The 14,767-nt window shown below is 48.8% G+C and overlaps 1 protein-coding gene and 1 pseudogene across 1 annotated transcript in view; both read left to right on the forward strand.

Moving 5' to 3' along the window:
- Positions 1-6,706: 6,706 nt before the first annotated feature.
- LOC112474992 lies at positions 6,707-6,825 on the forward strand (annotated as a pseudogene).
- Positions 6,826-7,896: 1,071 nt separating this feature from the next.
- Positions 7,897-14,767, forward strand: part of DGAT2 (diacylglycerol O-acyltransferase 2) — a 32,583-nt gene continuing 25,712 nt past the window's right edge. The window contains exon 1 of the mRNA XM_015600226.2: positions 7,897-8,166. Within this exon, the coding sequence (XP_015455712.1) occupies positions 8,127-8,166 (40 nt within the window). The 5' untranslated portion in view covers positions 7,897-8,126. The remainder of the gene's footprint in view (positions 8,167-14,767) is intronic.

The following is a 14,767-nucleotide window of genomic DNA, read 5'->3' on the forward strand; positions in this document are numbered from 1 at the left end:
CACATTTAGCCAATGCCTGACTTTCTATTTCTTCCTCTTCAACTATATCCTGTTAGATTCAATGTTCTTCTATAAGCTTTCAGGGTCTTCTAATCTTGGTTAGCTTACAGAAAATATTTGCTTTCCTGTCCTTCTTTATGTCACCTGCACGCTGTATCAAAATCCTTGTACAGGTTGCTAATTTTTAAAAAACCCCACAAGGCCAGGCTGAGGGTGGAGCCTGGCATCACTAGGAAACCTCATTTTAGGATTAGCTCCTATTTGAGACAGTTATTCCTCCCTGATAGGGACCATGCTGGCCTACTGGTCATCCTCCACGCTCAGGATCTATGCTGACACAGGCTTAGGCCAACTTGGGAATCCAGTGAGGCTATTGGAGAGGGGACTGGTGCTTTAAAACCACTCCATCCAGCACCTGCTACTAATAACCAATGCTTCCTTCTCTTAAGAGCCACAGAACATCCTATAAAGTATGCAGAACTGGCCAGGATTTTGCAGCTATTATAGAGCATAGACTCTGGAGCCAGACCACCTGGGTTTAAATCTTTGTTTTGCCGCTTATTGGCTGCATGACCCTGGACAATGTTTTTAACCTCTTTGTGCCTCAATTTCTTCATCTGTAAAATGGGGCTGATTACAGTATTTACTCCATAGGGTTGTTATGAGGCTTAAATAAATCCATACATGTAAAGTACCTAGAGTAGAAACTGGCAGATAGTAAATGCTCATTGAAGTTTAGCACCTGTTACTCCCCACTGTACTTCAGAAAAGCTACTTTTCCTTTAGAAAAAGTCAAAACTGCTTGAGCCCACATCCAGTCTCCCAAGGCTTCTCCAGCTAAACACCATCCTCACATTTCCGGTTTCCTTTGACCTGGCCGCCACTCCTGCCAGGACCCTCACTCACATTGAGGTTTTCCTTTGGGAGGTGTGGTCATCTCCCAGGTTGAGATGTCTGTTTCTCATTTCCAGTGTCCTTCAGTTTCACTGGTTTCTCTGGACATTTTACTCTTCCTTCCCCCAGAATGTCTGTTCAAATCCCTTTGGTCAAGTTGCTCTGTCTCCAGGTAAACCTGTCCTCTCAGTATTTCAGTATTTTTTTTTCAATCATGATACTTTTACTGATAACAATTTTTGTTAAGTACTATATGACAGGCCCTGTGTTGGGCAATTTATGTTTATTATTTTAGTCCTTACAACAACTCTAGAAAGGAGGTATTTTACCTATTCCCATTTGGATGGAGCATACGGAAACTGAGGCTCGAACACAGTAAGCAACATTAACATGTAGCAATGTTAGGGTTTATTCAGTCTAGGGCCCAGATCATATGGATTAGGAGAAGTGCCTTGTCTAGGCATTTTTACTATAATTATCATAAAAATGATTCATTAACAAACCTATCCTGAGCCCCTGTTCAGTAAGATGGACCTGATCTGGTCCCAGCACACCAGGGGATGCAGCTTTTTTCCAGTGTAGCAAGCATCAGCTGCACCTTCCATCTTCAGTGAGTTGAGTCCCCTGTCCCAGCACTTACTAGTCTGTACTTTAAGAGTTTCAAACAGTGTTCTCAGAGCCCTGGAGACTGGGGTGTGGGAGCTGGACGACTGAGCGGCTGACCACGTGGAACCCTGGGACCACTCCTGGCAAACCAGAGCAGCCCCATCATATGTGTCACCTCCTAGGCTTCTGAACAAGGCTGCATTTGAAGAAGGGGTTTCACTGCTAAAGAAAGTTGAGAAAAATACTGCTGAATAGTCATTGTCTTTTTAAAAACATATGCTTGACATATAACATTACATTCATTTCAGGTGTACAACATAATGATTCGATATATGTGTATATTACAAAATGATCACCACAATAAGTCTAGTTAATATCCACCACCACGCATAGTAATTGTCTTTTAATGTGTCTGTTTCTCCCACCAGAATGCAGGCTCCTGGAGAGCAGGGACTGCACCCACAGACTGCACAGGGTTAGGAGGGTCTCAGGAAAGGTGGGCCAGACAGGACGGATGAACAATGAATGGATGCATAAGGAGCAATCTGTAAATGTATGGTTTACCACCCTTTGCCTGCAGGGGAGAGGTCTTGGGATAGTTGAGTAAGAAACTTGCAGACTGAATGATGCAACAGAAACTTTCTGTACATATTGCAACAGAGCATTCTAAACCAGGGCCAGGGCTCTGATGGCCGGTTCCCAAGGATTTCAGATCTACTCCTCTCCATTTGGCCAGTCTTGTCATTAACAATAGCGCCAAAGGCCACTACTGAGTCCCCCTAAGGCCTGGCCACAGAGCTGGGAGGTCAGTGCTCCTGGTTTGAAAACTAAAGTCATCTTCAATCATCCTTTGTTACTTTCTGCCCTATGTCCATATCACCAAGTCTTAGAGGCTCTAAGGCTTCAGCATCTCTCTAACAACCTTCCCTTACTTTTTACCCTGCTGTGTGCCTGTTATTTCAGGCTGTGTCATTATCTCTTGTCTCCTCCCTCCCTCTTCTCTCTTTCCTTTTTTCCTTCCAACATTATCAAGTCCCTCCTGTGGGCCAGGCCCAGTGTTTTGCACTGTGACACAGAGAACACTTTGATTCCACCTTTACCCTCAAGTAGCCTCTCCTGAGCAAGACAGGTGTGTAATTAAGAGTTACAGGTGCTCTGAAAGAGAGAAGTTAGGGGTCTGCTGGAGGTACAGAGGTGAGAGAGGGTTCTTCTAGGGCTACGTGCTATGTACCATCCATTTACTCCCCAGACCCATTCTCGACTTTTTTCTACCCCACGTCTTCTTGGATTCTCTATATGGATGGCATCGTTGGGCTCCCTTACCCTCTGGCCAATGGGAAGCCCTGGCAAAAGATGAGCGGGAGGGAGGGAGTGACTCTGCCAGGTAACTGTGGGTTGTCTGTGCCCTTTCAATGAAAGCCACAGCTTCTATCAGGCAGCCATCTTCACATAGCTCCCACTCTACCTGGCTTTCTCCCTTTGCCCTTTAGGCCACATCCCCCACAGGGTACTGCATCATCCATAGAGTCTTCCCTATGCCTTGGTTACTCTTTACAAATGGTTTTTGTATTAAAATTTCCTCAAATTACCCACTTACACATGGGCCGTGTCCTTTCGGGACCCTGACTAATCCAGGTTAGAGGTAATTAGGAAGGGTACCATGGAGGTGAGAGCTGAAGGTATTCTTGCCCACACAGTATCTTTCTAAAGCACAAAACTGGCCATTCATGACCCCTGCTAAAAACTCTTTATGTCTCCCATTGCTCTGGCACTCGAGACTATACATCATTTGGCCCCTGATGACCAAGCAGCATGGGGTGAATTCTCTCAGAACAGGGGACAGTAGGGGGTTTGGAAAAGGAGGGTGGGAGTCCCAGGAAGGGCGCAGCCATGTCGTGAAGCATCCCTGGCTGGCAAATTCCTGGATAGGGAAGGAGGAGGTGGGTAGTTTCTGTTCCACAGGGCCATGCATACCTCTTCCCTGTGCCATAACCTCTGCCCTCTCACCCTACAAGTGAGCTGAGCACTGGAAATGAGTTTGGCCCAGACAAGCCTTAGTCTCATGGCATGAGAACTGGTCCAAATCCCAGCCCAGAACTGATATCGACAAGCTCTTTGATTCTCTGAGCTTCAGTTTTCCCAACTGCAAAGTGGGCATAACCTGACAAGGCTATAGGGGAAGCTATAGGAATTTGCTTTTGTCAAGTAATTCTGCTGTTTGAGGTGGTTCCTCTCCCCAGTCTTGTGAGGCAGGGAAAGCCATGGGCTTGCAGCTCAGGAAGACTTGGGTGTGAATCCCCAGCTTTACCGCTTACTCACGGTGCTATCCTGGACAAGTCACTTTACTTTTCTGCACCTCATTTGCAAAGTGAGGTGAGAATCACCCCTTTCAGAGTGGCCGTGAGGACTGGATAAGTTCACACAGGCCAGGGCCTAGCATGGAGCAAAGTTCTTGGTAAATATCTGTTTCTGCCTTTTGCTCTGTGCCTCTCTTAGGGCAAGTGTCCCCTCTGCCTTGCAGGCTGGCCACTTACTCTCCTCATCTGTGCAATGAAGGAGGTAAGGCTGCCGTTACATTAAAGGTTTCAGAAGGACGAGTGTCCAACCCATCACAAACTACCAACCTACACCCATAATTCCTAATGGCAGCACAACACTGATGACTGAAGGGGCATGGTGGGATGTGCCACCCCTGGTCAAGCCCCCTGATCAAGCCTTGCTTGGTAGTTTGACTTGACTTCTCTATTTGCGGTTTGGCCAAAGCACCTACGGGCTGGGTTGGGAGCTGACAAAGGGAAGATGAGTCAGGCTCCAGAGCAGTCCTACTCACACACCAGCAGGAGGAGCAGGGCAAGCCATTACAGACAGGAAAGTAGGGATGGCAGGATGTGTGGGAAGCGGGCAGGAGAAGTCAGTGCCCCGTGTGAGCTTCCATGCCCACCTCAGGCAAGGGACAACAGTCCCAGCACATAGAAACCTGTCAAAAAACTTCCTCCCTGGGCTACTCTAATGCTAGGTCTGGTTTTTCATCCAAAGCCAGTCTGGACCAAACTGCTTACACTTTTGGGCTTGACAGCTGGGGGCCAGCAGGAAAGAGTTGTCACTCTGTGAAATGGCCCAGAGGCAAGTGACAGCTCCTCTCAGCCCTTGGACTTCCCTCTGCATCCTTTGGTGGATGTTCCCACATGTGTATGAAGAGTTCAGATTGGAACAGATTTATTGCTCCATTCCCCAAGCCCCAAGCCCCCTCTACACCACCAACCTACCCGATCTTTCTAACCTTCCAATTTAATCAAGGTGCCCTTCTGCTTACACCCCTTGGGATGAAGCCCAAGCTTCTTGTCTGGATTACAAGGTCATTCAGATCTGGTCCCTGTCGACTTCTCCAGCCTCATCTCCTATGCCTCCCCTGCATGCAACCCTCTTCTAGCCCCAACAGGGCACTCACGGCTCCCATCTGCAGGCCTCTGTCTGAATAGCCTTCTTCTTCCTCTGCCTGGCATTACTGTACTCATCATCTCAGGTCCACTGGCAGTGTCATCTCCTCTCAACCTTCCCAATTTATCATTCCCTCCTTAGTGTTCCCATAGCACTTTGTCCATGACTCTATTGTACTCATTCAAATGGTCAGTTCACCATTTATCGAGACATTATGCCAAACCAGGTCCACACCGGGGCACAGAGTGATGAGATTCCTGCCCTTGGGAAGCTCCTAGCCTAGCAGAGAGACAGACAGAGCAGACAAGACAGTAACAGCACAGGAGTGAAGGGGTGAACTCAGCACAGCCTCCCACGTTCCTCTGCATCACAGCAGCCAGTGGCTGTCTGGCTGCGACCATTGGCTTTGGGAAACCATCTCTTGGTTGGGTCTCCTCAAAGGCAAAGACTACGTCTCATTACCCTCTGTGTCCCAATGAGAGCCAGGCCCAGGAAGGTGCACAAGAAAAATGTGCTGAAGGAGATGAACTTGGGATCCAAATGTTTCAAAGAGGCCTTGGAGACCCAAAGTCTTGCCATTTAAAGTAATGGTATCTTACTTTTCATAGCATAGTGGTAATACCCTTTTACATGTTACAATTTCATTTGATCCTCAAATATTCAAATAAAGTCAGCAAGATAGGAACTGTCACCTCTGTTTAATGATTCAGCAACTGAAACCTACACTGGGATAGTGACTTGCCCAAGGAAAGGCTAGAACCCAGGCCTCCTGTCCCCCAGCCCAAGCTCTAACCCCTTAGATAATACTATGAAGGGAGTGGGTACGCCATGGGTTCCAGCCTAAGGCCTCCTCCACAAGAGACCCTTCTGGAGCAGGCATATCCAAACACTAACCTAGGGTCTTTCCATGCCAGCAGGAGTCTTGTCTCCAAGAGGACTCAAAAACACCTCTGGAAAAATGATGCAAGAATTCAGTGGCATCTACCTGGCTGTACTCCTTACCCAGAAATACATCACACCTGTTCCTACCACCTAGTCTTTGCACGTACAAGCTCCCATGTCCCCCTATGAAACTGGTATGCCACTAACCTTCCCTCAGTTTTCCTTAAAGACATCAAGCTCAGAGTCTCAACACATGCTCTACCTAGAATGCTTTTCCTTCTACTCTTGGTCAGCTCATGCTTCAGGGCTCAATGACATTTTCTCATTGAGGTTTATGGCCTTGAGAGAGTTGAACAAATAGAATTGTTTCTAGGTCTCATCGGTGGCATTTGGCACATGTTCCCCTGGCAATGTCACTTCTGTCATGGCCTCCACCCACCTCCCACTCAGATGATAAAGACCTCAACAGCAGACTCTCTCTCCTCTTATGCTGAGACCCCACAACAGCTTGCTCAAATTGTGCCCAAGAAATCTCTTTCACTAAAATGCTCGTTTGTCCCCACCCCTTCCTTCACCCACCATATACAATAAGTCATTCTACCATAGTCCAGCCGATCTCACCACGTCCTATGCTTTTCTCTAGACTACGCCTTTCCCTCCATTCCCTTCACTACTGCCCTAACTCAGGGCTATTCCTCTTTCACTTAGGTTCCTCCCACAGTTCCTCACTGCCCACCTGCTTCCATCCATTCCTCACTATAGTTGGGGACTCTAAAAACTAATTTGACCACTGATATTTCCCTTCTCAAAGCTATTCCAAAAAACCCACTCTCACCCCAATGTCCCAAGAGTAACACTTGGGGACCTTCATAAAAATCAAGCCCCAGTCTACAGCCATACCACCCTGAACAAGCCCCATCCTGTCTGATCTCAGAAGCTAAGCAGTGTCGGGCCTGGTTAGTACTTGGATGGGAGACCAGCTAAGAAGAATAGGTGCTGTAGGTGTAAAAAATGAAAAATAAGGGATTGTAAGCTGACAATGTCTTTGCAATCTGTGAGGTCAACCAAGGGTTGCCTCTCCTAAAAAAAATAAATAAATAAAATAAAATAAAAAAATAAAATCAAGCCCCAGCTTCGTTTCACACAACTGCTAGAGCTCCAGTCACTCCAGGCCCCCTAGCCCTGTCCCAGATATGCTGGCTTTTTTAAGACTTTATGCCTGTCCTGCCTTGCCCTCAAAACTTCCATCTACAAAACTACTAATCAGTGTGCAATGAAAATAATGTTGAAACACTTTCTATGTACCTGGCACTATGCTAGGCTTTTTTCATACCTAACCTCATCTAATTCTCAAATCACCTCACGAAATAATTGTTATCATTCCCATTTTACAGACGTGGAAACTGAGGTTCAAGAAAAGCAGGGGTGGAATTGGTCTCCAGGTGTATCTGATTTCAAAGCTGCTGTGCACTAACCTCTCTGGGAAATGCACCCAGTTTCCAGCCCAAGGCAGGACCTTATCTCTTGTCCCAGCATTGCTGCCAGAGCCTGTGTGTGGCTGTCTCTGCAACACCTCCTCCCAACGTGTGCATCCCAAAGACAGGACCTGGGCTGACTGAGTTGAATCCCCGGCACTAAGCAATGTATAGACTGATGCTCTGTGGGGTTTCTTAATAAACAGATGGAATGACCATAGCATCTGTGGCCAAGGAAAGGCCTTGCCAAAAGAATTAAAACACAACACCTGCGTCCGCACCCCTTCAGCCGGCCTTGCACGTGCTCGGTTTCCTGGCCCACATTCTAGCAGCCGGGCCAAACCAATCTTCGCGTCGCTCAGGTACTGCACGCTTTCTACCTTCATTTTAGCCGCACAGAATAATTTACAATGCATATTATAACGACACCGATCGCTACAGCTATGGCTGACAGACAAGAGCAAGGGGCCCCTGGCGGAGCGGAGCCCCAGGCGCGCTCCCCTGGGAGGAAGTGGGGCGGGCCGCGGGTCGGAACGCCAGCCCCGCCCCCGCCCGCGTCGGGCCCCGCCCCGTTGTGAGGTTATAAAGTGCCGCGCTCCGCTCGGCGAGCGCAGTGGCGGCCGCCAGGGCTTCGTTTTCGGTTTCAACTCTGGCGGCGGCGGCCGGCTACCCGTCCGCCCCCAGCTCCCTGTGCGGTAGCCGCTCCGGCGTCCGCGTGGTCCCCGGGCTCCGGTGCTCGGCGTGAAGCCCTGGCCCCGGCGGCCGGGGCATGGGCTAGGGGCGGCGGGTAAGGCGGCTTCCCGCAGGGCCGTGACTCGCACCGGCTTCAGCATGAAGACCCTCATAGCCGCCTATTCCGGGGTCCTGCGAGGTGAGCAACGGGCCCAGGCTGCCCAGAGTGAGAGCTCTAATGGAAGATCTGTGGTATCGTGTGAGGGGTCTGGGCGATGGGGTGAGGGTCTGGGAGATGACCTGTCACCACCAAGGGGTCTGCAAGGCCTTGTGGGCTTTCTTCCTGGGGTTATGAAGCTGCAAGTTTTTCAGGAAAGGCTGTGATAAAGGACTCTAAGGCAAGCAAGAGCATGTTCTTATAATGAGGGTACGTTGCTGAAGGACTGGCCACTATGTAGGTTGAAGTCCCGACCTCTTTTCATTTGACAAAGCTTGCCGCCCCCACTCTCCTTAGATCATTTGCGTCCGGAATGAGGGGAGAATAATGGTTACCTAGTCTGATCTAGGCAATCCGGCATGGTAGTCAAGTGGTTTATTCTCCACTCTGGCACTCATCAATATTTGCAATTTCTGTGACATCATTTCCCTTCCCGCAGCTTGTTCTTCTCATCTGTGAGATAGGGGTCATATTTGAGAACTCCTCTCCAGCCCCTAGCATTGTTGGTGGTCCCTGGCAGTTCTTCCCCTCTCCTCACCAGGCAGAGCAAGGCGAGAGAGACTGCATGGGTAGAGTGGCAAGGGTTTTGCAATGCCCTGAAACAGCCCCCAGACAGAGAACATGCCTGGCTGGGACAGGTGTGCCGGTACCTGCCCTCTACCCCACACCCATCCTCCAGCTCAGGCTCTGGGACCCACTCAGCAGCGACTGTGAACTAGCACACTTAGAACGAGGGGCAGAGGACCCTGGGTGCCCCCTAGTGTGGAACTGAGTCCCTCAGTGAATCAAGGGCAGAGCTATTCCCAAGTGAAAGAGCATCCCTTCCACTTCCCACACTGCCCACCTATAGTTGGAAAAACTGTGGTTATAGAAGGCATAACCTGCCCAAAGTTTTCTTAACGGATGCCTTGGCCATGAGATTAAATACGAATCCAGAAGACCCTGGGAAGTCTTCATAGCTGTCCTGATCTGAGTGTGTCTTGCTTGAATCCTCCTACCCTTTTTTTCTGCTTATTGAACCTGCCCTACTTAGGGTTTTCTTTAGTAACTAACAACCGCCTACTTCACCCACCTTCATTATAAAAAATACAACATGCTAACTATTTTCTATATTTGAAAAATATAGAAAAACAGGATGAAAATAAAAATTGCTGGTATCAACTACCCAAAGATAGTTTTCTATTGCCTTTTAGTATATTCTTTATAATTCATACACATTATATAAAGTTGAGGGCACGCTGTAGATATAGTTCTGAATCCTGTTTTCTCCCTCTTGATGTTACATCATGAGTATTTCCTTCTCTTACTCAAAATCACTTATAATATTATAGTGGCTACAAGGTAATACACCCTGAAGCTGTATGTATTCCAGTTTAACCGTATCCTGGGTGTTGGTGGTGTTACCTGTGTGATTGTTGCTGTGATTGTCTGCTCCTCTTGGTCTGGATGCTGCTTGTTGCCCTTGGAGAGGTACAGAGCTGCCTTCTTGGATAGCAAGCAGACTAAGCTGCCCTATGTACCTGGCCCAATAGCCTCTGACAGCATCTCTTACTTAAGAGTGCTGGTCTGTTCACCGTTCTCTTTGATACTCGTAACAGGGGAAGGAAGGGACTTACTCATGTTCATGCCTTTAAAAATGCCTTTGTCTCTAGGGAATGGGCCAGGTCTCTGTGCTAGTCCTTCCCGGAGATACCTTTTCTTCGCCTCTGCGGTCCGTAGGCTGAGAGCTGTATCTTCCAGGAGCCAGGGACCCTGACTTGCATTTTTGACCTAGAGTTTGTCATTCAGGAAGACTTCTAGTGAATGATTTTGACCAAGTCACTTGATATCATATCAGGAGCATTTCCCCATGTTGTTATCACATCTTGAAAACATTTTTTAAAAAAAATCGGCTGCAAGGAATTCCATAGTGGGACGCAGCAAAGGCTGGTATGAAATGCAAACCAATTACTTCAGTTCTCTGGGATCTACTTTGGTAACAGACTGGGTGGGGTAAGCAAATTTTGTGTTATCTAGGCATCTCTATTAGACCTGCTTTCTACATCCTTGGTTTTTGATGACACTCCCCAGTGGCCTGGTTTGCCTGTGCAGATAAGTTTCCATTGTTGTGAGGTGGTGAACACCCTGTTAGTGGCGGTATTCAAGGAGAGAACATGGATTCTGTGAAGGGAAGTCCTATGATGGGTGAGAGATTGAAATAGATATCCTGGTATCTGGTTTCTTGACCAAAAGAAAAGATCACTTGTATGGGTAGGTGGGTGTCTCTTTTGAGGCGGGGAGATGGGAGTCTCTGTTGGTATTTTCTAATTTCCGAAGGTCTATCCTGGGACCAGGGTGGAGGCTGCAGAGTTAGTCACATTTGCATCCCTGCCTTTTCCCCTGCATGGGAGATTCTTCGGTCAGAGCCCTCTGATGCCTGCCTATATCCCTAGGATTCAGCGCATGACCCAGCATGAAATGGTGGCAGCCTTGGTAAAATTCTGAGCTGATTTGTTTTGTGTGGCTCCAAAGAGCAAGGCGAGGAACAGGGGTGGGATTATGGGTGACAGGTTTTGATATAATGGAGGAATTCTTTCTAACAGCTGTTGCAGACTGCAGCAGCCTCGGTGTGGGTTGCGGTGAATCTCCCCATCACTGGGGGATATGCAAGCAGGCAATTAATGGAGGTAAAACGAAGAGGCTAGATTGTTGGGAGATAACTCTGAAACTGAGGGTTGACAGTTACCTAACCTAGACTTACATTATAGGATGAGAACATCATTCTCATGTTCCCCTGTCCTCCAATTCTTTGTAGCATTCCCCTTCCCCTATACCACTTCCCCAACTGCACAGAGGCCACTTTGAGGTTATTTGTGTCACCGAGGACTCTTTTGGGCTGGGAAAGGAGGGCCAGGAATAATAGTTTATTAGCAGGTTGGATGAGTCAGCAGTGGCCAGTGTGGAAATCCTGCTCCACCCCCATCTTCCCACCCCCAAATTCAGCAGCAATAATTGAGTGATAAAATCATAGCTATCTGTTAATACTGGATCTGGCCCAACCCTCATGTTACAGGTAGGACACTGAGAGCCCCAGAGAGAAGGCACTCCTTAAACCAAGAGAGAAGTATGGTGAGATGGCTGAGGGATGAGCACGTGGCTCCGGTCATTGTAGATGCTCAACAACTTCCAGTTTCCATGATCAGGGTGGCAGATCACGGCCCCCTCCCCCCACCACCGAAGCTTTTTGAGGAAGCTCTCCCAGCTTGCCTTGATGCATAGAGACACCACAAGCCCCCAGGGCTTTGATGCCAGGTGAACTGCCAATTGCCCCTCATCATACTTCAAACCTTCCAAACTTTTCCTTGTGGCTGTGAAACCCCACGTGAGCACCTGCCGACCTAATCTCCTATAGCGTTATGCTCCAGAACTGCCGATGGTCTTCCTCTTCCTGCAACATTCCCACCAATTTAGTCCTATCTCAGGGCCTTTGTGTGTGCAGCTCCCCTGCCCAGTCTTTGCATGGCTGGCTCCTGATCATTCAGTCTTCTCTCATAGGCTTTTCCTGTCCACACCACCTGGAGAACCTCCCCCTAGTCGCTACATCTTGTTTTATTTTTTATAGCCCTTATCATTACCTAAAATATCATATGTACTTCTCAGTTTAGGTAATTGTCTTTCCCATAAGAATATCAGCCCCTTGGGAATGAGGACCTCGTCTGTCTTTCTCGGTGTTGTGTCCCTGGCACCTAGCACTGCACCAGCATGTAGTAGGTACTCAGTAAATATTTGTTAAATGAACGAATCATTAATGGGCCCTCAGCCCTCCTGAGAGCTGCCCCATTCCTCTTGGCAGGAAGCCCTGCTTTTAGCCTTAGTGTGATTCTTCGATCCTTCCTCAGGCTTCCTCTATGCCTGCCTATGCTGGGTGCTGGGGCGCAGCTATTCCCTGCCCTAGAAACACCCACAATCTCACGAGGAACTGAGGGCCAAGTAGGTATAGCCGAGCTCACCATGGTTCCCCTCATCACTTCCAGGGCTTAGAAGCCAGGGAGCAAGGATCCAGCCCTGGCTTCCTTCCGCAATGTGGCTGGCAGCTCACTTCCCTTTGGGGATCTTACTCCCCCATATGGAAAATAAGATCAGAAATATCAAACTCTCAAGAATGTGAACTTTGAGTGAACGTGAATGGAAAGTACTTTGTAAACTAACTTGTGACGCTCAAGTTAGTCCTTGTCATTTATCCTGTGTGACACGTGCAACAGGCCCCGAACACTACAGAGAATTGTAGGCTTCACTCTGGAGCATCTAAGAAGTTTTGCCGTGGTGGAGACCCTTTGGTTTATTGATGTGTCAGACTCTATTGCACACAGGTCGGTCAGCCCTGGTCCCTGCCTTTGAGGAAGTGAGACTAGGGAGATGTACACAAGATAACAGTGTGCAATGATCCACGCAGGGACAGGGAAGGAAGCAAGGGGAATTGTGGGGACTTGGAGGTGAGGGTGGGGTAGCTAAATCATCTTGGGATCAGGGAAGCCTTCCTGGAAGAGTTGCTATTCAGTCTGGCTATTGAGAGATGAATAGGCATTAGCAAGGCAGGCAAGAATAGTCAGGTACTGGGAACAGCATAAACAGAGGTATGAGATTTGGGTCGGGGAGGGGCGGTCTGACTGCAGGGCCTCTTAGCGACCAACACAGGCCAAGGTCCTGGTGTGCTGAGAGGCCTAGAGACAAGAGAGACAGTGGATGCTGTGTCCAGGCCTGGAGTGGCTTACCTAAGCCCATTGGGGGCTGGTTGGAGAGTATTGGGGTAATGGGGGAGATTTGAGAGGTCCTGGGAGAGTAGCATAATACATTTAGAATTTCTTGGCCTCTGCCACTTCTGGGGCCTCCTGGGATGGAGATGGTGCTGGCAAATTTGAGGGCCTGGAGCTAGGAGTCAGGCCTGGGTTCTTTCTAGCCCCTGCTTTGCCCCTGAACTGCTGTGAAGCCTGAGCAAGCCACAACTCCTTCCTGACTCTCAGTCTCCTGATCTATAAAATGGGCAAAAGCATCATGCCCAGGTTGACCTGCAAACCCCAGGATGCTGAACCCCTGAACTCTTTGTGCAAATCAACAGAAGCAGGAAATATAAATCTCTTTCATTATTCAAGCAGATTTAACAGCCCTGAGCAAAGGGCCAGGAGCCTTACTCTGCATCTGCTTCCCGTGTGGCCTTGGACAAGACCCTGCCCTCTTGGAACCTCATCCTCCTCATCTGTACAGTGAGGAGGGCTTGATGAGATGGCCCCATTGGGTTCATTCCAGCTCTGCTGCAGAAATGTGATTCCAGTCCTGCTCCTGACTGCGGTGGGATGCTGGGGGTCAATCTCCTCTTCATTCTTGTCCTCAGTTTGTCCTTGTGAGAATGGGTTCAGGTCCTGCTTGGGGCCCAGGTAAATGACCCCAGAGCTTAGCTCCCCATACTCGCTTATGGGGAGCTATTTTGAGGACTCCTTGGTGACTGCCCACGGGCTGGTGGTGTTGCCATGGCAACCCCTCCACTTCAGTAGCTGTTTTTTTAATGTGTCAGAAGGTGGAGGTGGGGAATGGGGGCCATTCGGGTCCTCAGCAATCATCTCCATGGTCCCAGTCAAAGTTCCAGAGTGTCAGGAACATGGAATTACTAGAGCCCCACTTCCTTGACCTCACCTCCCAGGACTCTGCCTACTTCATGAAAACCAAATACTTGAAAACCTCTGGAGTAGCCCAAGGAGGGGCCTGTCGTCTCTTTAGGGGATCTTTTGTGGGTAAAAATTCGTTAGTATATTCTAGTAGAGCAGAGAAGGCCCAGATTGTCAGGACCTCAGATTTCAGCTGATCCAACCCAAACCCCTCTTAGTGCCAGTGGGGGAACTGAGACCTAGAGATGGTTTGAGGAGTCCCAGGTTCCTAGCATATCTGTGGATACTCAGATTGCCTGGGTCCCTGCCCAGATCCTCTGCAGAAGGCCCTGAGGACTGAGAAGCAGGAATCTACTGAGCCCAGGCAGGGTCCTGATAAGCAAGCCAGGAGCTTCCCAGTCAGCACACCTGCCACAGCTGTGTGTTGGCTTCCCAGTGGTTTGGCTTCCCCCTTGAGCTATTGTGCTCATGGCCTTGCTTTAAGGACTCCTAATTTGCAAAACAGAACACTTAAAGTGGGGATTATTAGCCCTTCCAGAAAAGAACTCCCCAGTGTGTTGGACCAGGTAAGTGGCTGGCTAATTGCACAGGGACCCTTAGGCACCATCTGCAGTTCATAGAGAGAATAGGAGGAGTGGGTAGCAATCTTCCTGGCCTTCAGGGTTGAGTTCAGGACTCCTTGGCCTGGCATACCCAGCCTTTCATGACTCCCTCTCCACTTTCTCACCTAGACTCACACACTCACACAGTCTCTGCTGTAGCCTGGCTGAACTACTTACAGTTAATTCCTCACACTTATGCTCTCTGTCTTCCAGGCCTTTGCAAATGCCATTTGCAGAACTCCAGTACCTGAGGTCCTGACTCTGCACCTCCCTCCTGTTAGCTTGGCAAACTCTTACTCATCCTTTACATCTCATCTGACCTATTACTTCCTTCAGGAAGGC

The sequence above is a fragment of the Pteropus alecto genome, unplaced genomic scaffold (genome assembly GCF_000325575.1).
Source record: "Pteropus alecto unplaced genomic scaffold, ASM32557v1 scaffold7, whole genome shotgun sequence".
Lineage (NCBI taxonomy): Eukaryota > Metazoa > Chordata > Mammalia > Chiroptera > Pteropodidae > Pteropus > Pteropus alecto.